At 47.1% G+C, this 25,757-nt stretch overlaps 1 protein-coding gene across 1 annotated transcript in view; it reads left to right on the top strand.

Moving 5' to 3' along the window:
• Nucleotides 1-25,757, top strand: part of LOC144806445 (uncharacterized) — a 224,137-nt gene that overhangs the window by 103,494 nt on the left and 94,886 nt on the right. The window contains exon 2 of the mRNA XM_078672811.1: nucleotides 1,708-2,540. Coding sequence (XP_078528937.1) covers nucleotides 1,708-2,540 — 833 coding nt within the window. The remainder of the gene's footprint in view (nucleotides 1-1,707; nucleotides 2,541-25,757) is intronic.

Genomic DNA, 25,757 nt, shown 5'->3' with positions numbered 1-25,757 from the left:
TACAAAAAGCGCCAAAGGAGCTGCATCTTACAGAACTTTATCTACTTTAGGAATAACTTAAGACTTGCTTTTGAAAGTTGTCTTTCAGGGCCAGAACCAGGCGCTGTAAGCTGCACTAGTTTCAGGGAGATGGACAGATGTTATGACAATAGGAAACCCCTCTCAACTCACAATAATGTTCCAATTTCAAGGTACGAAGAAACCAGAAATTCTTGAACCAAGGGAGCTGTTTAAAATGTCTAAGGTGACTTATGAACAGCAAGGTAAAGACAGGAGATGGTATTTGAGATGATCTTCAGTGAATAGGAAAGGAACGAGAAGAAGTGTGTGAATGGAGTTACTTTTCTTGAATACTTCGTAAAGAGTTACTGGGGATTTTTCAGCCCCACCTGATCCATCTCTTTTTCTAAACTCTATTGTTGTTTAAATGAAATCTTGACCATATGAGTCTATCTTAAGCTATACCTCTAGCACAAGGGTGCCTCGTGAGCGCCCTTACTTTGCTAAGTTACTCTGTGAACACTGGTAAATCCCCTCTTTTCTTACATTAATAAGATGTCACATGATCAACAGAACATTTAGTTAAATATATGTGTATAATGAAAATTCCTTGCTAAGTTTCAAATGCTGTAAATAAGAAGGGGGAGATTTACTAAGATGTTGCACTGTGTTTGCGTCACAAAAGTGGCACAAAACAGTGCAAAATCTTTTTTTCCTAATTTACTTTCCAGCGCGAAACTTGTTTTTGTTTTGTTTTTTGACCAAGGGGGTGGGGGGCAGCACTGGATTGTGTGGAGATTTGGTAGTTCTCCCCCGAAATGTCTTCTACAATCAGTTAAACATTGTGAATTCTCATTCCAATATGTTTCAATTTAGTAATTTTAAATATCTTTACATCCAACAGAAAACAAGCCGTGAATGTAGGAAATGACCATCAATAATGAAGCTAATGCTGTAAATCTTCAATAATAGCAGAAATAATGAGCCACAGTATTTAGGAAAAGATCAGCGCAGTCGGCGACAGGGGAACCTACACACAAACTGACAGATTCCGGATGAAGCATCAAGGGCAGTTCAGTGATTGTAAGAGTCTGAGCTGTGCACCTCCACGCCACAAGACGAAGAAATTACATTAGGAAAATTAAGACAACAACAAAAAACTGTCTCCTGTATAAACAAGTGTCCAACAACATCTTTGATCATCGGATCGGTATGATGTGATTACCGCAGTGCTCTGTTTTCTAATATGATGACAAGCCATCATTCCGTGCTTTAGGTGAATTGTAAACTCTATCTGGCCAAACCACAGTAACCAGAGAAAAACACAACAGAGGGGAGCCAGACAACTGACAGGGAAAAGGAAAGAGGAGTTCTTCAATCTACAATACAACAGACTGTCCCAACTTGCACCGGCCACAAGGAAGATACATCTTTACCCGCAGGCGTGCATAGCCATAATCCAATCTAAAGGCATAATCTCCTACAAAGACACCTTCTACATATTAGGAGTGTGACAATTGCATTTTATTGTTAAAACAGAAATCAAACATTTAAAAGACTGTGCACATATAAAGTGTGTGAGAAAAACACAAGTGCTTTATCAGCCATGTTGGCCCATCAGGAAATGCAGTCATGGGATGGAGACAAATATATACCCGACCCACAGACACTAACCAAGAAAGAAGAATCATACGCATGCAGCAAGAGCTTTAGTTTGACATCACCTCTCAAGTTTCATCAGCACACGTACACAGGACAAAAAACATTCAAGTGCAGTGAATGTGTCAAGAGCTTTAGTAGGTTATCAGAACTACAAAGACACCAGCGAACACACACAGGGGAAAAGCCATTCAAGTGCAGTGAATGTGTCAAGAGCTTTAGTAGGTTATCAGAACTACTAAGACACCAGCGAACACACACAGGAGAAAAACCATTCACGTGCAGTGAATGCGTAAAGAGCTTTAGTCAGCTATCAAACCTCCGAAGTCATCAGCGAACACACACAGGAGAAAAACCATTCAAGTGCAGTGAATGTGCAAAGTGCTTTAGTCAGTTATCAAGCCTTCAAACACATCAGCGAATACACACAGGGAAAAAACCATTCAAGTGCAGTGAATGTGCAAAGTGCTTTAGTCAGTTATCTCACCTTCAAAAACATAATCAAACACACACAGGGGAAAAACCATTCAACTGCAGTGAATGTGTGAAAAGCTTTAGTCAGTTATCAGACCTAAAACGTCATCAGCGAACACACACGGGGGAAAAACCCTATAATTGTAGTGAATGTGACAGTAGTTTTTGCATCTCTTCTGCATTAAGGAATCATCAGCTAACTCACACAGGAGAAAAACCATTCAAGTGCAATGAATGTGAGAAGAGCTTTGGTCGATTATCACAGCTACAAAGTCATCAGCGAACACACACGGGGGAAAAACCCTATCATTGTGATGAGTGTGACAGTTGTTTTCGCGGCTATTCAGCATTAAGGTATCATCAGCGAACTCACACAGGAGAAAAAAAAACATTTAAATGCAGTGAATGTGTAAAGAGCTTTAGTCGATTAGAAAACCTACAAAGACATCAGCGAACACACAGTTATTGTGAGAGGAATGAATTACGGAAAAATTACATTTCAAATTATGTGGGACATTGAAATACCAGATGATAGAAGGCCCAACTAGCAGTAAAGAAGAAAAACAGGTAACAGTATTTGCAGAAATATAAAAGTGTTTTTTTCCAGTGATTGTTCACTTTGGTACACATAGCAAAGCGGCACAATGCACCAGGATACACAGTGGGAGGCGAGCACAATGTGGATCAAAAGAAAAGAAACAATCTTGATTTTTAGTTGGTGAAGGAGAGATACAAAGAAAAACATTCAATCGCACCTTTCACACTTCCTGTAAAAGCAACACTGAACAATACTGGGACTAACAACATTTTCAGCTAACTTGTCGGATTAGTGATAAAACCTATAAACCAAACACAACCAGAGTGGACATGTTGTCAGGGCTCTGGAGATGGGAAACTTCATTGGAAAAATGTATGCATTACTATTAACAAATGCCACTGCAGTATATGGAATGAACTAAAGCGAAGCACAGGTGTTCAAGAAATAACCTATTTTTAGATATAAAAGAGCATATATCTAGTTTTTAAGTAACGTTTGCTTCACCTTTTACACACTGTAATTGGTTGTTGGATCAGCTTGTGCCTCGGGCCTTATAAAAAAGTGTGACCCGTGGCTCCTCTCCGAATTGCCTCTCCCTATTCATTTTATGCCTTGCCAAACTCTAGCAGTAGACTCTGTTTGAAGAATGTGCTGAAATAGCGAAATCCCACATCAAAAGCATATATGTGCCAGGACAATCTGCTGCACTCCGGGCAACTCGTCTTCCACACAGATTGTTCCTTGATCTCAAATGTTCTGAAGGATTTGTCGTATGAATGCCAGAAGTGGCAGTGACATTCATGAAGCTCACACTAACAGGAGTGTGTGGGAGACAGAGAGGGAGAGAGACAAGGAGAGGAAGAGAGACAAAGAAAGGGGGAGAAAAAGAAAGAGAACTGGAATTGGGGAATGGCAGGTGATTTGTATTCACCTAAAAATAGAGAAGCAGCCAAATACTGTCAATGTGTGACATCAGCAGAGAAACGGGCTGAATACCTGTGAATTTATATATTTATTTTTAATACCTATAGATCCATGTCATGCCAATAAAAGGGGCACAATTAAGGAAAATAGTGAACGATCCCATTATCATATGCAAATCACAATGACGTCATATGTAGTGAGGTCACAAAAAGTAATGTCAGGCCCTTATAATAATTTTCACATGAAAGGTTGATGGCATGTTTTAAAAACTAGAAACATAAAATAATGTAAAAATCAGTTTTTGGTTTCAGAGTTATTATACATCATGTGTTTTTCCCACTAGAAGTTATTAACTAAACTCGGAAATGACTGAAAGTGTAAATATTTTTAAACAGATATGTAGAACTTGGAAATTACATGTTTAAACAGTTTTCAACAAATAAATAAAATGTGCTTTTAATTTGCGTTTGTTTCCTGACGTTGTTCTTTATCCAGCCCTTAAGTCCCAAAGTGTTTCACATTTACAGTGCATTAAGCAAAAGAAGGGCTAATTTGTCAAGTTCTTTGTTCCTCTCTTGTGCCACTCACACAAATAAATAAAGGGGACGCTGCTAGTGGGACGGATAGTTACAAACACTCTGAGGCCTATGTCTGCAGATGCAAGAAACAAAGTAACAATTCCCAGTCACAGGCTAAGGAGCTAGGTGGAACTGAGTACCTCTTCTAGATATTAGTGGGGGGACCCCATCAAACTGTGTCGACCCTCGACTTGTGCTGTGCTGATAAAGCAATAGTGAATTTTAGTAATTTAAGATAAATTGAAATGAGAGAAAGAGAAAAAGAGAGCAAGGTGCAGGATATATTGAAGAAAATGAAGAAGAGACCTAAGACTTAACCCTGGTCTGTGAACAATTATTTTTTACGTAAACAAGTTGTACTGTGAGTTGTGAACAGGCTGTCACCCCCTTTGTATGTAAATGAGCTTCTGTAACCAGACACCCCAGTCTCCCATCTCTTCTAGCGCGGATGATAATGTGAGCACTGTAAGGTAATCGCAAAGAAGGGCTATATTGAGAAATAATCGGCTCCCTGGTCCCACAGCTGTGGTTATGAAGTTCTTTATTCGTTTTTTTTTTAAATTTACTATAGTATGCGTAATTCTCCAGGTTACTTTTTCTCAGTATGTTGCTTTATATCGCTCTTTGCGCTCCATCAGTTAAATGTGAGGTTTGATGTAGGATTTGTTGTAAGTGTCCCTAGACCATGTCGTAATCCCTTTGTCCTCGATTTGTCGGCATGTGTTTTGTCCACACAGTGGTCTAGGATGGGCCTTCTCAAGGTAGAAGGCACAGTAATAGGAATAATAATTCAGACATATATGAAATTGTATGTAAACAAATATTTGCCTTTCAGTTATCGGACACCACCAGACTCACATCTACACATGTAATTAAGCACCAGACTAAAGTGACTCCTCCCTATATAAATATGTGCCATCAGTAATTGGGCTGATGGTTCCGCGAATGCGCACAGCAAATACAGTTTCTGGCGTTGTGCGCATTGGCCTAAATTTTAATTGCTGAAGTTTCACGCAGTTTCGCTGATGCGCACAGCTTATAAAGTTTGTGGATATTGTGCACTGTACGCAGATCACTGAAGTTCACCCTTAAGTAGTAACTATGTCAAAACATAGTACATACATCATGCAAAATGCCACTGCCCCTTCTCCAGGAGTTCCTCCTCTCTCGTGGCTGAAGTGGAAGAAGGTTTTCACACATTATGCTCGTGTCTGTGGCACTTCCTTAAGCACAGAGAGGAAAGCCTCATTTTTAATCCATTGTTTGGGCTCTGAGGGACAAGAATTCTTTGAACATCTTCCTGAACTCTCTGATAGTGACTCTGCCACTCTTAATGAATACGAGATCTGCATCAAAAAGTTGGACTTACATTTCCGTCTCCAAAGTGAGTACTGTCCTTGAACGATATCACTTCGGGAGATGGATGCAAAGGTAGTATGAGTCGGTCGAACAGTACATAACTACCTTGCGCAACTTGGCTTCCACATGCATTTTTCATGCAGCTTTAGAGGAGCGCTTCAAAGATCTGGAGTTAGTTAAGTCTCAGGTTGATGATAGCGGGCGTTGGGTCATAGCAGAAATCAAGTGTCGGGAGACAAAACATACATTAGTCAGCTACTTTGGACCTAATTAGGATGATATTACTCCCCTGATTAACCTTTGTCTTGCATTAGCCGACTATGGTTCTTCTCTGATTTTGGGTGGATATTTTAATTTTCTTATAAGTAATAAACTAAACAGGTCTTCCCCCAGAATGCAGGTAGCAGTCCCGCGTGTTAAAGCCCATCTTCTGACCATAATGAAGAAGTTTAACCTCTGTGATGTATGTCAGAAAAAAATGGGTGAGAGAAGGGAATACTCCTTTTACAGCAAGAAGAATGCTTACTATTCCAGAATAGCCCATATGTTTATGGAATATTCAGATCTTATATAAATTTGCTCAATAGAATATCTACCCATACATATATCTGACCATGGTGCCATACTCTTGAAACTAGACCTCCCCCCAGAGTCATCTTCAAGGAGGTGGACTTTAAATAGAAGATTTCTCTTGCAACCCTCTGTGAGAAGTTGGCCTGGTATATGATGCTCACTAGTTCTAGTGATCACCTTGTACCATGCCAAGCAACCCTTATGGTGGAGGTTGTAAAGTCAACCTTATAGACAAGCTATCCTAGGGGTAGCATGGACTAAGCAGTCTTAGGATAAACTCTGTAAAGGCATGTGAAGCAAGCTGTTTTACCATACACATTCCTCTTGAATACCAAATGAAAGGACACCACACAGATATATATTGAAAATATATATAGATTTCTTTCTACAAATATACCCTATACTCTTTATGAGCACAGAAGCAAATGCGTTAAAACAAAACACAGTTTAAATATACAAAAGTTGCACGAATATGGATGAGCCCTAGGGGCCACCTAAACCATATACTAAAATAGTGGTATAAGAACCACTATGGGGAAAGTGAAGAGGCCTAGGGCCTGGGGAATCGCTGGAGCTGCTCGAGACTAGCAGTGATGTAGTCGGGAAAGGCCCGCGGGACTCGGTGCAGTGCGGAAAGCGCACGCATGCACCAATGGAATGTCAATGGTGCTTAATAGTTACAAAATTAGGGGCAGATTTATGAAGGACTTGCGCCGCCAGTGCGTCACTTTATTTGACGCAACGGCGGCGCAAACAATGTGCCCTATTTACAACGTGACACATCTAGGAGATGCGTCACGTTGTAAAGCCCTGCACCATAAGGAGGCGTTCCTGCGCAGGGGGGGGCGTTCCTGCGCAGGAACACCTCCTAAAAGTGGCTGAGTGAAATCTATGAGATTTCACTCAGTCACTTTCAGGACAATGCTGCGTCAAAACCCTGCGCCTGCTTGAAGCAGGCGTAGGTCTTGCCGCAGCATTGTGGAGATGGGGCACCTCCGAGCCTTGCTGGAGCTGCGTCGCGCTTGCGACGCAGCTCCAGCAATGCGCCACCTTTACGGCACAGATGCGTCACGCATCTGTGCCGTTTTTTCCCCATGGTGCGCCGCATTGTAAATGCGGCGCACCATGGGTGGCGGAGCAGCGGCGCAGGATGACTGGCGCATCCCTGGGGATGCGCCAGTCATCATAAATCTGCCCCTTAGTGTTTTAGGAACCTCCTGATGGACCTACAAGGATAAAACTTTAGACACAGGCACTAGAGGTGTATACCAGTGTGGGAACACCGGCGTTGCTGAGTTACCTCACCCACAGGAAGCGGGTGCACAGGTGCGAAGTAGTGTCGGGTTTCGTCACGTAGGTCGATGGTGCTTGGAGCTGAAGATGCTGCAGGCGGGTCGTCGAGAAGAGTTCCCGTGGATCCAAGGGTGGATCTGAAGAGGTGAAGACCTGAAAGCAGAGCGGACAATGTTCAAAGTCACTAGCCAGTAAAGTAAAGTAAAGTCCACATTTGTAAAGCGCACAATCACCCGTAAGGGTCTCTAGGCGCTGGGGGGCCGTCGGGAAGATTAAGCGAGCTATTGCCCAGAGTCACATGGTGCTGGGCTAACCTGCCGTGGAACCAGGAAGGAACCAGGCAATGTCGGGTGCAAACAGGCGAAGAGGTGAAGATTGTCTCTGCAGCCACGTGGACACGAAGAGGTCAAGGACGTCCAGGAGTCGTTCACGAGCTGTCCCACAAAGGCTCTCGCTGATGGGAGTGTCGGCAACTTGATTGGAGCAAACAGGCCTTGGCTAAAGCAAGCCACGCAGGAATCGATTCAAGCTTCTCACTCGGACCAGCAAGGTCAGAGCGGGTGCTCCTTTTTAGGGGAGCAAGGGCCAGTCTGGAGCGACCAGACCAGCGGTGTAAGTCATAGTTTTCGTTGCCAAGATGGCCGCTAGCCTCGTGGCAAGTGGCCGGGATGGCGCGTCGAGTGGCAAAGTGCAAAAGGGCCCCACGCAGATCGTGGAGATGCTGGGGGGATGATCTTCGGTGCAAATGCTGCACGAGGTTGTGGCTTCTCAAACCCCAAAGCACAGCATCGAGGGTGTCTCAAGTGCTGCGCAGTCAGCTTCTCGGGGGTCTTTCAAGAGGTCCGGTCCCACGTCTCTCGGTGCCTCCACGGGTCCCTTCTTTGCAGGGACTGTGGATCGGGCTGTGAGATGTCTGAGAGTCTGGGTCTTGACAGGCTCTGAGCTCAGGCTCCGGCGGGAGGTGGCGGCAAAGCAGACATCGAGTTGCTGGTTGGTGCCTGTATTCACAGGGTGGTCACTCCTTGGCCACAAGGGAGATTCTCTTCAGTCTTCTGTGCAGCAGAATGTCGAAGTCCAGTTTTCTTCTTATTTCAAGTCGAGTTCAGGATGATCTGAAGTCTCAGGACACAGCTCCTACTCTTATTCCAATTCTAGGGGCCGGATCACCTACTAGGTCCCTCCTCTGGGTGGGACCAGGAAGGGGGGCGGTTACCCCCCCTTTCCTTTGTCCAGCTTCGCGCCAGGACTGGGGCTGGAAAGCCCCAGCACCGGTTTGAACTGGCAAATGTACGGGGACACCTTGTGTGCCCCAGGCATGTCTGATTCTATTCAGCCCCGTCCTACCAAATACACAAAATCCTGTCTGGGGTGGTGCTAGCACCTCCCAAGGCAGGAAACCCTTTGTCCAAGCTGCCCTCGCTGGAAGGACTCCCAGAAGCAGGAGGTCAGACTTGTGTCTGTGGTGGCAGCATCCATTTTGTGATGCTAAGGCTCAGTTTAATTTTAACCGGGGTTCAGGTTAGGTACATGTCGTGTCCCTCTAGAAGGGTGGAATGCTACCCCCGTCGCCAGAACTGGCGAGGGGGTAGTATTCAATTCGTATGACACCTTACTCGACATGTTTTGATAAAGCCAAACCAAAGATAGCATTTAACCGCGAGGATTATAATGCACTTAAGAGTATATGGTATGGCAGTATCATGAAACAGCTAAAGGACATGGTTCCGAAAGCTGCAGACAGGCTCAGCTCATGCCAGAGCACCATCTCACATATTTCCAAGCACTCTGCCTCCAGGATTGACGAGGCCTTCCATAGGAGTGGCTGATAGGAACATATGTGTCCATTTTAAGTTAGATATAGGCATACTATACCTAAGTAAGGGGTGGTTACACCGACTTACCCCAGCTGAGTGATCAGCCAGTTGTGTCAAATATGGAGGCCAGGCCAGGGGTGGCACAATACGTGCTGCAGCCCCTGGTAGGCCTTGGAAGCACCTATGCCCTGGGTACCTGGGTACACTGTTACAGGGGCCAATAAGGTGAACCAGTTCCAATTTCGTAATGCACCTAAAGTGCATTGGCATCAATTTAGAGAGAGAACAGCAGGCTGTGGGTCTGATTAGCAGGCCCACAGCCACATTAAGTCATAAACCAGTGAAGCAAAAATCAAAAATTTGGGGTGACCATAGGATAGCAGACCCTACTCTCCTACACAACCCCCCCCCCCCCAAAGGCAGGGACATTAGACTAACCTTGACCAGTTGTGTCTTCATGTTCTAAGTGGAAGTACCTGGAGAGACCATCTGCATTACCATGGTCAGTCCCTGGGCAGTGCTCCACTGTAAAGTCCATCCCTTGTAGGGAAATGGACCACCTGACCAGTTTGGGGTTTTCACCCTTCATCTGATTAAGCCATAAGAGGGGCATATGGTCGGTCTGTATCTTGAAGTGAGTGCCAAAAAAGTATGGTCTCAACTTCTTCAGGGCCCACACCACAGCAAAGGCCTCCCTCTCAATGGCTGACCAACGTTTCTCTCTGGGGGGTCAGCCTTCTGCTAATGAAAGCAATGGGCTGGTCTTGACCATCTACATTAAGTTGTGAAAGCACAGCTCCCACTCCCAACTCAGAAGCATCTATTTGGACAATAAACTCTCTTGAGTAGTCAGGACTCTTCAGGATAGGTGCAGAGCACATGGCCTTCTTCAGGTCATCAAATGCCCTTTGACAGTATATTGTCCACTGAACCTTTTTGGGCATCTTCTTGGATGTCAGATCATTAAGAGGAGTCACAATGGACCCATAGTTCTTAACAAACTTCCTGTAGTACCCAGGCAGGCCCAAGAAAGCTCTGACCAGAGTCTGGGTAGTTGGAGGGGACCAGTCCTTTATGGTCTGGATCTTACTCTCCAGTGGCTGAACTTGGCCTCCACCTACAAGGTGGCCCAAGTATACAACCTTACTCTGCCCTATCTGGCACTTGGTTGCCTTGATAGTGAGGCCTGCCTTTTGCAGATCCTCTAGCACTTCCTTCAGGTGGACCAGGTGATCCTCCCAGGTGGAGCTAAAGACAGCAATATCATCCAGATATGCTGCGCAAAAGTCATCCAACCCAGTAAGGACTTGATTCACCAACCTTTGGAAGGCGGCAGGTGCATTTTTCAAACCAAAGGGCATCACCACAAATTGATAATGCCCACTGGGGGTAGAAAATGCTGTCTTGGCCTTAGACTCCTCAGCTAACCTGATTTGCCAGTAGCCAGCTGTCAAGTAAAATGTGATCAAATACTTGGCAGAAGCCAATTTGTCTATGAGCTCATCTGCCCTTGGAATATGGTGTGCATCTGTCCTGGTGACACACAGAACCTCATCTCTCTCTTTCCATCTTTGGTGTGAGGTTTGGGGACCAGAACCACTGGGCTAGCACAGGGGCTCTCTGAAGGCTCAATGACACCTAATTCCAGCATCTTTTGCACCTCAGCCTTGATACTGTCTCTGACATGGTCAGGTTGCCTGTAAATTTTGTTCTTCACAGGGAGACTGTCACCAGTGTCCACCACATGGGTACACCAGTTAGTCTGACTGGGTGTCAGGGAGAACGTATGTCGATATGACTGCAAAACCTGTCTACAGTCATTTTGCTGATGTTCAGTGAGGTTGCCATCTAAGGCCACACCATCAACTGAGCCATCCTCAGGGTTCTGAGTCAGCAGGTCTGGGAGAGGGTCACTCTCTTCCTCCTGCCCCTCATCTGTAGCCATGAGCAAGCCCATGTCTGCCCTGTCAACATATGCTTTTAGCCTGTTAACATGGAGCACCCTGTGGGGGCTCCTGGGAGTGCCTAGGTCCACCAAGTAGGTAACCTCTCCCTTCTTTTCAATGATAGTATGGGTCCAGACCACTTGTCTTGGGGTGCTGCTGGGGCCACTGGCTCCAACACCCATACTTTCTGTCCAGGCTGGTACTCAGTCAAGACAGCCTTTTGGTCATGCCAGGCTTTCTGTAATTCCTGGCTAGCCTCAAGGTTTTTGGATGCCTTCTCCATATACTCAGCCATTCTGGAGCGGAGACCAAGTACATAGTCCACTATGTCTTGCTTGGGCTTTTTGAGAGGTAACTCCCATCCTTCCCTCACCAGACATAGGGGTCCCCTTACAGGGTGCCCAAACAACAATTCAAAGGGGCTGAAGCCAACCCCCTTTTGTGGGACCTCTCTGTAAGCAAACAGAAGGCAGGGCAGAAGGATATCCCATCTTCGTCTGAGCTTTTCAGATAATCCTTTGATCATGCCCTTTAGGGTCTTGTTGAACCTTTCAACAAGCCCATTGCATTGTGGATGATAGGGAGTGGTGAACTTGTAGTTGACACCACATTCCTTCCACATAGCTGTTAAGTATCCTGACATGAAGTTGGCACCTCTATCAGATACTACCTCCTTAGGAAACCCCACTCTGGAGAAAACTCCAAGTAAGGCCCTGGCCACAACAGGAGCTGTTGTGGTCCTAAGTGGAATTGCCTCTGGGTGCCTGGTGGCATGGTCCACCACCACCAGTATGAATCTGTGCCCAGATGCTGTAGGGGGATCCATTGGTCCTACAATGGCAATCCCTACCCTTTCAAAGGGCACCCCCACCACAGGTAGTGGTATCAGGGGGGCATTTGTGGTACCACCTGCTTTGCCACTTGCTTGGCAGGTTACACAGGAGCGACAAAACTCCTTTGTATCTTCTGACATGTAAGGCCAGTGAAAGTGACAGACAAGTCTGTCCCATGTTTTGTTCTGGCCTAGGTGTCCTGCTAAGGGAATATTGTGTGCCAAGGTAAGAAGGAAGCCCCTAAATTGCAGAGGTATGACCAACCTCCTGGTTGTACCAGGCTTGGGGTCTCTACCCTCTGAATAAAGGAGCCCATCATCCCAATAAACTTTATGGGTACCTTGAGCATTCCCAGCAGCCTCAGCAGCAGCCTGCTGTCTGAGGGGTTCAAGAGAAGGACAGGATAACTGAGCCTGCCCCAAGTCTGCCCTAGAAGGTCCCCCTGTCCCCAGAAACTCAACCTGATCAGGTTCAAGCTCTTCAGGGACAGTTCCTTCAGGGGTCTCAAGATCATCTTCCTGTGAAGGCTGATCCTCACTTGTAGGCATTTGGGAAGGCACAGCCTTTACCCTCCTGTTCCTTGTCTTGGGAGGTACTTGGTCCATTTTTCCAGGATCCAAGACCTGAGGTTCAGAGAGGCACTTTTTGGCCTGTGACCTGGTCACAGCAAGGACATGTGATGATATCCCTAACATCTCTGCATGAGTCCTGTACTCAACTTCTGACCATAGAGAGCTCTCCAGGTCATTGCCCAACAAACATTCTACTGGGAGATCAGCACTAACCACAACTCTTTTTAGGCCAGCTACCCCTCCCCAGGAAAAGTTAACAATTGCCACACTATGTGTAGTAGTGACATTGCTGGCATTGGTCACCAGGTAATTATCACCTGAAATGTACTGTCCAGGGTCCACAAAGCTAGACACTGGCACATGTGTCCCTGTATGCTTGAGCCACTTTTTCATTAATCAAAGGTTTCTGTCTGTACTTGCCCAGATTACTGGGACTGACAATAGGGGATAAATCAATTTCCCCATCACAAATCAGAACAGCCTGTGTAGGGGTTCTGACTAGGCCAGACTCTCCCTCAGTTCCCAAGGTGATACCCACTACCCCCTTAGTCTGTGGACCAACACTGCTAACTGTACTAGTGGGTGCAGGTGCCTTAGGGGCTGCAGTGTTGGGGGCTCCACCCTTTTTACAATCACTTGTCCAGTGAGATGTGTTTTTACAAAAACTACACCAGGGTTTTCTTTGACCTTCTTTCTTCTTCTTCTTGGAAGTTTGGGACCCACCCTCAGTATTAGTTTGGGGCCCTGTTGAAGACTTCTGGTCTTTAGCTTCCTGCTCCCCACCCTTCTGGTCTGTTTTCTTTTGGTCACCACCCTGGTTCTGGTTCTGGTTCTGGTTCTTTTGCTTAACTCTGGTTCTAACCCATTTGTCTGCCCTCTTTCCCAATTCTTGGGGAGAGGTTAGATCTGAGTCAACCAAATGTTGATGCAACTGCTGGTTCTGACAGTTATTTAAAATCTGTTCTCTCATAAGCAAATTGTACAATCCTTCATAGTCTGTAACCTTACTTCCCAGCAACCAGCCCTCCAGAGCCTTAGTGGCACATTCAACAAATTCAGACCAGTCATGAGTCTGTGTCTTCTGGGTGTCTCTGAACATTAACCTGTACTGTTCAGTGGTTAAGCCTAACCCATCAATCAGAGCACTCTTCAGGACCAGGTAGTTTCTAGAATCCCCATCACTAACTGTGAGGAGTCTGTCTCGGCCTCTACCTTCAAAGGAGAGCCACAAGATTGCTGCCCACTGATCCTGAGGGACCTGCTGTACTTTGCAGGCTCTCTCAAGTGCAGTCATCCACTTGTGGATATCATCCCCAACTTTGTAGGGGGGCACAATCTTACTCAGGTTTCTATTGTCATAGGACATGTCTTTATCCTTAGGGATAGTGCTGCCACCAGTGGATCCTAATCCACTCTCTCTAGGCTGCCTTGCTCTAGCAAGTTTCTCTTTGGCCAGGGCAACTTCTAGTTCTTGCTTCTGGATCCTAAGTTCAGCCTCTCTCATTTTGGCCTCATGTTCCCTTCTCTGAGGGCTAGTCAACTCCCTTCTGGAGTGACCATGAGAACCTCTAGAAGCATGGGAGGTATTGGATTCACCTGAGTGATTCCTCCTCCTCCTGGGCTCCTGGTTAAGTCCACTTGGGGGTCTGAATGGGTTGGACCCACCTTAAGTCCCAAATAAGCTTAAGTTAGCCTGGTGAAGCCTGCTGACTAACACCTGACTATTTCTCTCATCATCAGACCCACTTTCCTCCTCCTCTTCCTCTTCTTCCTCATCCTCAGGCTGAGTATCCCCAGAGGTCTGGTTATCCTCATCTATCTGGATGACGGGGACAGGGGCATCAGTGCTATCATCTTCAGTGGGAGAGCCTCCATCTCCAGTCCATGAGGGGCCTGGTTTAGAGGTCTTTAGAGCTTCAGCATTTTCTAAAAGCTCTCTGAGGTGATATGCTATAGGGGTAGGACCCGTTTTGATTCCTCTTAAGGAACACAGCTGCCTCAATTCTTTAAAATTAAAGATAGCAAATTTGGATGGTGCCCTTGGAGGGTCACTCTCAACAGAGATAGGTCCAGTGAATCCCTCTGCTCCAGACATTGCTCTAGTGTGGGTGGATATGTTGCAATCTACCTACACTTGTGTTTTCCTACACAACCTATCTAGTAGTTGTAGTCAGGGTGTGCTACTCCCTATCCTCTACAACAACTACGTTCAGTAGAACTTAAGTATACTAGTCTTGTTTTAGTGTACCTATCAGGTACCTGTATGATCTTTCAAATGATACTCTCAAAGATTGTAATGGTAAAACAACAGCAAGCTCAAATCCCAATCCACTGCTCACCAATGTAAGAAGTTGGCCTGGTATATGATGCTCACTAGTTCTAGTGATCACCTTGTACCATGCCAAGCAACCCTTATGGTGGAGGTTGTAAAGTCAACCTTATAGACAAGCTATCCTAGGGGTAGCATGGACTAAGCAGTCTTAGGCTTAACTCTGTAAAGGCATGTGAAGCAAGCTGTTTTACCATACACAATCCCCTTGAATACCAAATGAAAGGACACCACACAGATATATATTGAAAATATATATGGATTTATTTCTACAAATATACCCTATACTCTCTATGAGCACAGAAGCAAATGTGTTAAAACAAAACACAGTTTAAATATACAAAAGTTGCACGAATATGGATGAGCCCTAGGGGCCACCTAAACCATATACTAAAATAGTGGTATAAGAACCACTATGGGGAAAGTGAAGAGGTCTAGGGCCTGGGGAATCGCTGGAGCTGTTCGAGACTAGCAGTGATGAAGTCGGGAAAGGCCCGCGGGACTCAGGTGCAGTGCGGAAAGCGCACGCATGCACCAATGCAATGTCAATGGTGCGTAAAAGTTACAAAGTTAGTGTTTTAGGAACCTTCCGATGGACCTACAAGGATAAAACTTTAGACACAGGCACTAGAGGTGTATACCAGTGTAGGAACACCGGCGTTGCTGAGTTACCTCACCCACAGGAAGCGGGTGCACAGGTGCGAAGTAGTGTCGGGTTTCGTCACGCAGGTCGATGGTGCTTGGAGCTGAAGATGCTGCAGGCGGGTCGTCGAGAAGAGTTCCGGTGGATCCAAGGGTGGATCTGAAGAGGTGAAGACCTGAAAGCAGAGGGGACAATGTTCAAAGTCACTAGCCAGTGACTACCGTGGAACCAGTAAGGAACCAGGCAATGTCGGGTGCAAACAGGCGAAGAGGTGAAGATTGTCTCTGTAGCCACGTGAACACGAAGAGGTCAAGGACGTCCAGGAGTCAATCACGAGCTGTCTCACAAGGGCTCTCGCTGATGGCGGTGTCGGCAACTTGATTGGAGCAAACAGGCCTTGGCTAAAGCAAGCCACGCAGGAATCGATTCAAGCTTCTCACTCGGACCAGCAAGGTCAGAGCGGGTGCTCCTTTTTAGGGGAGCAAGGGCCAGTCTAGAGCAACCAGACCAGTGGTGTAAGTTGTAGTTTTCGTTGCCAAGATGGCCGCTAGCCTCGTGGCAAGTGGCCGGGATGGCACGTCAAGTGGCAAAGTGCAAAAGGGCCCCACGCAGATCGTGGAGATGCTGGGGGGCTGATCTTCAGTGCAAATGCTGCTCGAGGTTGGGGCTTCTCAAACTTCAAAGCACAGCATTGAGGGTGCCTCGGGTGCTGCGCAGTCAGCTTCTCGGGGGTCTTTCAAGAGGTCCGGTCCCACGTCTCTCGGTGCCTCCATGGGTCCCTTCTTTGCAGGGACTGTGGATCGGGCTGTGAGATGTCTGGGAGTCTGGGTCTTGTCAGGCTATGGGCTCCGGCAGGAGGTGGGAGGCGGCGGCAAAGCAGATGTCGAGTTGCTGGTTGGTGCCTGTATTCACAGGGTGGTCACTCCTTGGCCACAAGGGAGATTCTCTTCAGTCTTTTGTGCAGCAGAATGTCGAAGTCCAGTTTTCTTCTTATTTCAAGTCGAGTTCAGGATGATCTGAAGTCTCAGGACACAGCTCCTACTCTTATTCCAATTCTAGGGGCCGGATCACCTACTAGGTCCCTCCTCTGGGTGGGACCAGGAAGGGGGCGGTTACACCCCCTTTCCTTTGTCCAGCTTCTCGCCAGGACTGGGGCTGGAAAGCCCCAGCACCGGTTTGAACTGGCAAATGCACGGGGACACCTTGTGTGCCCCAGGCATGTCTGATTCTATTCAGCCCTGTCCTACCCAATACACAAAATCCTGTCTGCGGTGGTGCTAGCACCTCCCAAGGCAGGAAACCCTTTGTCCAAGCTGCCCTCGCTGGAAGGACTCCCAGCAGCAGCAGGCCAGACTTGTGTCTGTGGTGGCAGCATCCATTTTGTGATGCTAAGGCTCAGTTTAATTTTAACCGGGGTTCAGGTTAGGTACATGTCGTGTCCCTCTAGAAGGGTGGAATGCTACCCCCATCGCTAGAACTGGCGAGGGGGTAGTATTCCAATTCGTATGACACCTTACTCGACAGGTTTTGATAAAGCCAAACCAAAGATAGCATTTAACCGCAAGGATTATAATGCACTTAAGAGTATATGGTATGGCAGTATCATGAAACAGCTAAAGGACATGGTTCCGAAAGCTGCAGACAGGCTCAGCTCATGCCAGAGCACCATCTCACATATTTCCAAGCACTCTGCCTCCAGGATTGATGAGGCCTTCCATAGGAGTGGCTGATAGGAACATATGTGTCCATTTTAAGTTAGATATAGGCATACTATACCTAAGTAAGGGGTGGTTACACCGACTTACCCCAGCTGAGTGATCAGCCAGTTGTGTCAAATATGGAGGCCAGGCCAGGGGTGGCAAAATACGTGCTGCAGTCGCTGGTAGGCCTTGGAAGCACCTATGCCCTGGGTACCTGGGTACACTGTTACAGGGGCCAATAAGGTGAACCAGTTCCAATTTCGTAATGCACCTAAAGTGCATTGGTATCAATTTAGAGAGAGAACAGCAGGCTGTGGGTCTGATTAGCAGGCCCACAGCCACATTAAGTCATAAACCAGTGAAGCAAAAAGCAAAAATTTGGGGTGACCATAGGATAGCACACCCTACTCTCCTACACTCTCAACTCCCGGTTTTCTGAAGTTAGAAACGTCCTGCTTCTTCCGGGAGAATCTGTGGTCCACCAGCGTACACGTAGTCTTGGACACCTTTAAGGCCTGGTTGAGAGGGACACGAAAAGGAGCGGTTGTGGGTTGGGACAGGGCTGAGAGGAAAGAACTAGCCAACCTAGAAGCACAGATAGCAGTGGCGGAGTTCGATTTAAAGGTTAGTGGTTCTCTTGGGTTGGAAAATAACAACCTAATAAAGAGAATTGAAGACCTGCAGCTGAAGTTCAGAATTATGTCTGAGGAGATCTTACTCCAAAAATGGGAGGCAAGCTAAATGAGGGACTTTGAGCAGCGGGAGAAGTGTGGTAAACTTCTTGCAATGAAGAGTAGGGTTGACAGATCTAATAATTATATCACCAAGATTAGAGTCGGCACTCAAGTTGTAGAGGATAGAGGTAGTATAGAACAAGCCTTTGCACAATATTTTCAAAATCTCTACCAAGAGGATCTTCAGGTAGCAGAGGAACATATTGATGAGTGGCTTAAAGAGAAACAACTCCCTACGTCATCTGCGCTTAGCCAGGGAATCCTCACATGAGAAATAATAGGGCCTGAGATATTAGCGATCATAGATGCAGCGAACAAATGGAAAGCGGCAGGTCCCGACGCTATCCCGATAGAGGTCTATTCAATTATAAGGAAGGAAGTTATCCCGGTCTGGCTGAAATTGTACAATGCCATTTTAGTTGGTATATCCCCCCTGCCTGATTCCTGGAGGGACGCAGTTATTGCATTGAGTTTAAAACCAGTGAAGGACCCTACTCAATGCCAGTCATACCAGCCAATTTCTTTACTAAATGCAGACTACAAACTCTTTGCCGCAATTTTGAACAGTCGGCCTTGTAAGATCGTGGGGTCAATAATCCATATGGCCGAAAAAAAAATTTTATCGGGCGACAGATGTCTGACCTGGTACATTCCTTGATCGGGTCGGTTGACCTATCTTCATCACAGGATCTCCCTCTTTCAATCATTACTGTTGATACAGCCATGGCCTTCGACTGGGTGAACTGGCACTTTCTGGATAGAGTCCTAAAGATCGTTGGTTTTGCCGACAGATTCAAGGAAGTGCTAAAAAAATGTATATAAATTCCCCCGGACTCAGATTTTGGTTAATGGTAATCTCTCCCCTGTAGTTAAGATACGGCGCGGCACTAGGCATGGCTGCCCGCTCTCCCCCATTTTGTTTGATTTACATATAGAACCACTAGCCCAGAGTATAAGATTATATCACAAGATCGTCCCTTTTCAAACAAATGGGTATATACGAAAATTAGCATTGTACGCGGACAATTTGATTCTGCTATCATCCAATGTTAGAGTCACACTTTCAGAGCTTTTAGTTGAAGCCCAAACTTTTGGGAGTTTATCGGGCTACGAGATACATAATGAGAAAACTGAGATCATGGCCTGGAATATTGACGATCAAGAGGGGAATTATGCCAAAGAACTTAGATACCTTGGAGTTATAATAACTCAGGATCCCGCCCAAATCCCTAAAACTAACTTAGATAGAGTTTCAAGGAGGTTGGTGCTCTATTAAAAAGATGGCAGAACATTCCACTCTCACTTTATGGGCGGGTTAATCTGATCAAGATGTTCGTTCTTCCAAAGTATACTTACCTTTTTAATAATATCCCTTTTGAATTTGCGAAAACCGATATCATGGGCAAGATATCCTCCTTTATCTGGGCAAGCAAAGCAATTTGGTTATCCTGTAAAAAACGAAGACGCAAATTTCAGCAAGGGGGAATGGGCCTACCAGATCTTCAGTTGTACTGTTGGGCCTACCAATTAAAGAACTCTTGGATGTTATTGCTTTCCCCAGATGACTCTTTGATAGGCCGCATGTTCAAAGCTATGCTTGTAGGGGTAGGGGAGCTAGGTTTCATGTATAAATTCAGCGCCCCTAAATTCTTTAAAAAAATTTGTTTAAAGACCCTATGTATGGCGGCTAAATTGTGGTCTGACTGCCGAGATTGCTTAGAACTTTCCGATTATAGTGATTGTGCTCCAGTCTGGGTCTCTCCCGGTACGCCGGAGTGTCTTTAAAAAAAAATATATATATATTTGTCAAGTTGCACCAAGAACACATAACTCTGCACACCAGAGTCTACTGCAGTATCACATCACATAGTTTAATGGCAGCAATTGACCTTTTTGTGGGGCAAACAAAACAAGCAATACCATGAGTATTACAAAGAATAACATCCCCCTGAACCCCAACTGTTCCCCCTCCCACCTCCCGGTTGCGCCACCACCACCGAGACCCATGCACACGGAGCACACACACTCCCCCGACCACCCTCCCCTCCCCCTGAGCCAGACCCATCCCCCCCATCCACTCCCTTGATCCACCGTAACATCGTCTAGTTCAATCGGCGGCTCCAGTCACAGGCCCCTATAGTCAGCCCACCGCTTCCAAATTTGTAATGCTTACGCGGGCATCCCCGCGCCACAAAGATTGGCCGCTCCAGCCCCATGTTGAAGTCCAAACTGTTTTTCCAGGCAGCCACAGAACGCGCTCATGCATCTTTCCACATCTGGGCAATGTCACGTTTCGCCAATGTGAGGACCAGCTGGAGAAGGTGCCATTTATAAATGTTACCCCAGATCCCCTCCATCACATGTAATAGAGCAAGCTGAGGCGTACGTGGGAGCGACCACCCCAGAACTTCAGAAAGTCAAGCAAAGATATTTCTCTAGAACCGGTCTAATGATAGGCATTGCCAGACAGTATGTAAAAAGGTGCCCTCAACCCCGCGACACCGAAGGCACTCTGGGGACGCAACCAACACCGCCCGCCACAACCGCACCCGAGTAAAGTAGACACGGTGAAGATATTTAAATTGGATGAGGTAGAAGCGAACTGCTATATCTGCCCCTCGTGGTGCGGCAAGGGCTTCCCTCCAGTCTTCTTCCTCCATAGCCCCCACAGTTCCCTCCCATGCCTCCCACAGTTTCCCCAGTTGAGTCGCGCTGTAAGTGACCAAGGTCTGGTAAATTCTTGATATCTTTTTTGTTTCTAGGTCACCCATGAAAACTTTCGCTTCCAGTGGACTAAACTCAGGAATTGAGCCGAGGCCCTCCAGGCAGGGGGCGAGCGCGACCGGAGCTGGAGGTACTGGAAGAATTGCGACTGAGGCATGCCGAATTCCACCTGAAGGTCAAGAAACGACCTGAGGGAACCATCACACACAACATCCCCCAGGGTGGAGACGCTAATGGCGTCCCAGCCCCGGAAACCCTGTAGAGCCGCCAAGGCAGGCAGGCGTTCATTGTGCCATAGGGGTGTCTTCTCTGTGAGAGTGTTCCACCACCCCATATGCCTCAGGGCTTGTCGACAAATTTGGAATACTACTTTTGTCGCCAGCGGCAATGCGCCACGCAGCTCAGCGGAATAGAGAATTGTATGGAAAGTGGAATGCCCCATCAGGTGTCGCTCCACAGCATAGGCCGCGTCTCCTCTGTCCCTGTACCACCACTCATTGAGGACCAAAAGGTGGCAGGCTTGATAGTAGGAAAGGATATCCAAGGTCACTAGCCCTCCACAGTATGTTGAGCGGATGCACATCCGCAATGCAACACGCACCGCTCCCCCCACCAGAGGAACTGCCCCAAAGCAGAGTTGACCAGTCGGAACCATTTGGACGTAATCGGGAACGGGTGATTCTGTAGTTGATAGAGCAGGCGTGGGAGTGCGACCAATTTGAATATGGCAGATCGGCCATAGATCATCAGTGGCATGCAGGACCAAATTTTGAGATCCGCCTGAACGCGCTCCCAGACTGGCACCACATTCCGCTCCCAGGATACCGCTGGTACATCAGAGAGGAAAACGCCCAGGTATCTGATGCCTCCTACCGCCACCTGCAGCGTGGACGCCCAGGCACCCACCCCATCTTACGCTCCCAGTACCCATAGCGTAGATTTACGAGGGTTCATGTAGAGCCCAGACGTCTCCCCAACGATCCGCATGATCTCCAGAATCCGCGGCCCCGACTTATTCAAGGCCGTTAAAAAGAAGAGGACGTCATCCCCATAGAGCGCGATCCTATCCGAAGGACCCGCCGCCCACTCAAATCCCTTCAGTTGTGCATCAATGCGCACCCAGGCCGCGAGCGAATAATTAGGGCAACAGGGGACACCCCTGCCTGGTGCCACAGTGGATGGAGAACCCAGATGACACTGCACCCGCCACGCGGACCGACGCCGTCAAGTCAGTGTACAGCAGCCACACATATGGAGTCCCACAGGGTTCCTCGCTTAGCCCAACTCTATTTATTTATTTATTTATTTATTTTTTATTTTTAAACTTATAAGGTGCACAGCTACCCAACAAGGGTTTCCCGGCGCCACCACGGAGCACATCAGATTACAGGTGACCTAGTAAGAAGTTATGGTTCGAACAACCAGGTTTTGATGTTTTTATGAAACCTTAAGTAGCTTTCCTCCTTTTGGATATGGGAAGGTAGAGTATTCCAAAGGGATGGGCCCAAGTATGAAAAGGATCTACCACCCATTCTTGCCAACTTGAATCTGGGTACACAGAAATTTGCTGCGGATTGAGATCGTAGGTTGCGTTTAGGTGTGTAAGGATGGACTAGTGCTTGAAGATATTTAGGCGCTGTACCCGCTTTTATTCTGAACATGTAGCTCAGGGCTTTAAACTTGATGCGGTTTTCGACCCTGAGCCAATGTAGATCTCGTAGGTGGCCACAGATACTGGTGGTTTTTGGGACTCTACAAAGCAACCTGGCAGCTGAGTTTTGAACCAGCTGTAGTCTCCGCACTACTGCTTTATTTGCGCCGAGGTAAAGGATGTTTCCGTAGTCAAGCCGAGATGTAATGAGGGCATTGACTACGGTCTTTTGGGTGGAGATGGGCAGCATCCAGAGGATTTTCCTGAGCCATTTTAATATGGTGAAACATAGACCCACCACTTTGCCCGCCTGTGGCTTCATGGAAAAGAGTGCTGTCCACCATAACCCCCAGGTTACGCACATGGGTGGTCAGTGTAGGGAGATTTCCCATCTGAATAGGCCAGTGGGAGACATTCCACAGATCCTTCTGTTTTCCCAGTAAAAGAACCTCTGTCTTATCTCAGTTTAATTTCAATTGGTTGCTAGTCATCCAGTTGAATATGTCACTGAGACCTTGTTTGAGATGTGAAGGGGACAATGTACTAGATTCTGAAAGGGAGAAGATGATTTGTGAATCATCCGCGTAGGTCATAAGAGTTAGACCTGCTTTATCCGCTAAATCTGCCAGTGGCTTTACATATAGATTGAAAACAGTGGGCTCTGAATTGAGCCTTGGGGTACTCTGTGCAGTGAAACAAAGTTTCCTGAGCATGCTGAGGATGATATGATTTGGAAAGTCCGGTTTCCCAAGAAGGAGCTAATCCACTTCAATGCTTCCCCACATATCCCAGTGCTTTCCAGAGTGGTTAGCAGCCTTTGGTGTGATATAGTATCGAAGGCCGCACTGAGGTCTAATAAAATGAGGGCTACCGTTTGACCTTCGTCAAGGAGTTTCCGGAACTTTTCTGTGACTCCCAGCAGTGCTGTTTCCGTCGAGAAACCAGCTCGGAAGCCTGACTGAGAGGGGTGAAGAAGATTGTTTCCTTCAATGAATTGAGTCAAGGCTGAGTGGACATGTCTCTCAAGCATTTTAGAAAATACTGATAGGAGCGAGATGGGTCTATAATTAGACAAAATTTCAGGATTTGCCGTTGGCTTTTTTAGTAGCAGGTTCACCTTAGCATGTTTCCATAGTGTGGGAACCGTTGATTGCTCAAAGGAGGTGTTCAGAGTGTCTAGTATTATTACCAGAAAAGGTGTATTCAGTTGTTTTAATACGTTTATGGAGTTTGGGTCACTGGGGATCCTGATTTAATGTTGTTTATGATGGACTTTAGACCCTTCATTGTAATGGGAGGCCAGCACTCTAGGGTGGCCTTGGCTACCGCGGTGTTATCAGACCCTCCCTGGGTGGCGGCATCGCTCTTATTATTATTAATCTCTAGGATTAGGTTATCAATTTTATCATTGAAAAAAAGAGCAAGGTCCTGACATTGTTGCTTATTTAAAGGCCGGGCAGTCGCTGTAGTTTGAGCGCCTGCCAGTTCTTTGACCGTATTTAATGTGTATGTTGTCCCGCTGGCTCTTCTGATTAGATCCTTTTCCTTTCGGCTAATCTCATACGACGACGATACACAAATTGTGTTATCTATTCAAAAAGGCGATGAGGCAGAGACCAGCTTAAAATGTCACAACTGCATGCAGACAGTTGCTGCTTGGAGAGCGTCAAACTGCCCGAAACTTAACGCAGGGAAAACTGAGGTTATCCTCTTTGGAAACACAGCACACTTGTGGACCCCTGATTGGTGGCCAGACACAATAGGCGCACTTCCCACGCCGGTCGGCGGGGCGAAAAATCTTGGAGTGATTGTGGACTCTAAACTGACATACTGTGATCAGGTCAGTAAGGTTGTCTCACCTGCTTTTTCATCTTGCGTATTTTGCACAAAATATAATACCTTCTTCCGGCTGAAAGCATGTAAACAGCCGTCACAGCGCTCATTTTATCACGTCTGGACTACTGCAACGGCCTCTTCATTAACATCCAGAAGAGACAGCTGGCCAGGCTCCAGATCATGCAGAATGCGGCAGCCAGACTGCTATTGGGGACTCCTAAGTTTGCTTCAGTTAGGGCAGGACTTAAAGCTCTCCACTGGCTCCCTATAAAATCTCAGATCCAGTTCAAGGCCATGTGCTTAGTTTTTAAGGCTCTTAATGGCCTTGGCCCTGACTTCCTTATGCAATCCATTCAATGGTATGTCCCCGGAAGAGCCCTGCGCTCCATGCAGGCGAAACAAGTCGTACTCCCCCGCTTCAATAAACAGAAATGGGGCGGTAGGAGTTTCCGGCATTGCGCCGCCAAAGCCTGGAACTGCCTTCCTTTCTCCCTAAGGAACTCAACAGAGTTACTGTCATTCAGGAAAGGATTAAAAACCTGGCTTTTTAGTTAACTGACTCGCGCCCACGGGGGTTGCCACAGCTTCTCTAGTAGGTAGTGCATAGCGCCAGGACACCTCAGGGTAGCAGCGCGCTCTAGAAGTCCCATTAACATTAACATTAACATTAACATTAACATATGACAAAAACCGGGGGCCAAGATTAAGCCGACGAAGGAGGGCGAACATATAGACTGAGCTCAGGGAGTCAAACGCTCTGTCCATATCTGCCACTAGGAGCACCGCTTGTACCCCTAATTGCCGGACCGCTGCTAGGGCCACGTGGGCCCGCTGTATATTATGTCTCGTCACCCTTTGGGGCATAAACTCGGCCTGATACGGGTGAACCAACTCAGGGATATACGGCAGAAGGCGGTTAGCCAGGGCCTTGGCCAGAACCTTCGCCTTCACATTAAGGAGAGAAATGGGGCGGTAGGAGGCATGTTGCCCCAGAGGCCGGCCCGGCTTATGAAATACCACCACTTCTGCATGGTGCCAGTCTGGAGGGAGACGGCCAATCTCCCTAGCCTCCTCCACCGCCGCCTGATAGTAAGAGGCCAACTGTAGACTATAGCGACGATGAAACTCCTCGGCAAACCTGTTAGGGCCTGGGGCCTTCCCTGCATTGAGCTCTCTCAGGGCAGTACTCAACTCCTCCACTGATAAAGGGAGCTCAAGCCGCTGGCGCTTATCGTCCGACACTGCTTTAGGCGGGAGAACCGCAATAAACTTCTCGACTGTCTCCTCGGGGAGGAATTCCCGTGAAGCATAAAGATCCACGTAATAAGTGGCGAAGCTCTCCCCTATGACCCAAGGATCCGTTAACAGCGCCCCATTCGCATCCAGCACACTTGGAAGGACCTGTGGATGAAAAACGCCCTGGCAGAGCCAATGTAGCATTTTACTCGACTTGTCGCCCCATTGGCAGATTCTGCTCCGTGTCACCAGCCAGACCTGGTGGGCCTCGTCTAACAGTAGAGAGACGTACGACTGCTGACACACCACCAGACCCCCGCTCGCCCCTTGACTGTGATGCT

This window comes from Lissotriton helveticus, chromosome 1_2 (assembly GCF_964261635.1).
Source record: "Lissotriton helveticus chromosome 1_2, aLisHel1.1, whole genome shotgun sequence".
Classification (NCBI taxonomy): domain Eukaryota; kingdom Metazoa; phylum Chordata; class Amphibia; order Caudata; family Salamandridae; genus Lissotriton; species Lissotriton helveticus.
Note: the sequence above shows the minus strand (reverse complement) of the source record. Positions and strands in the feature narration are given on the sequence as shown.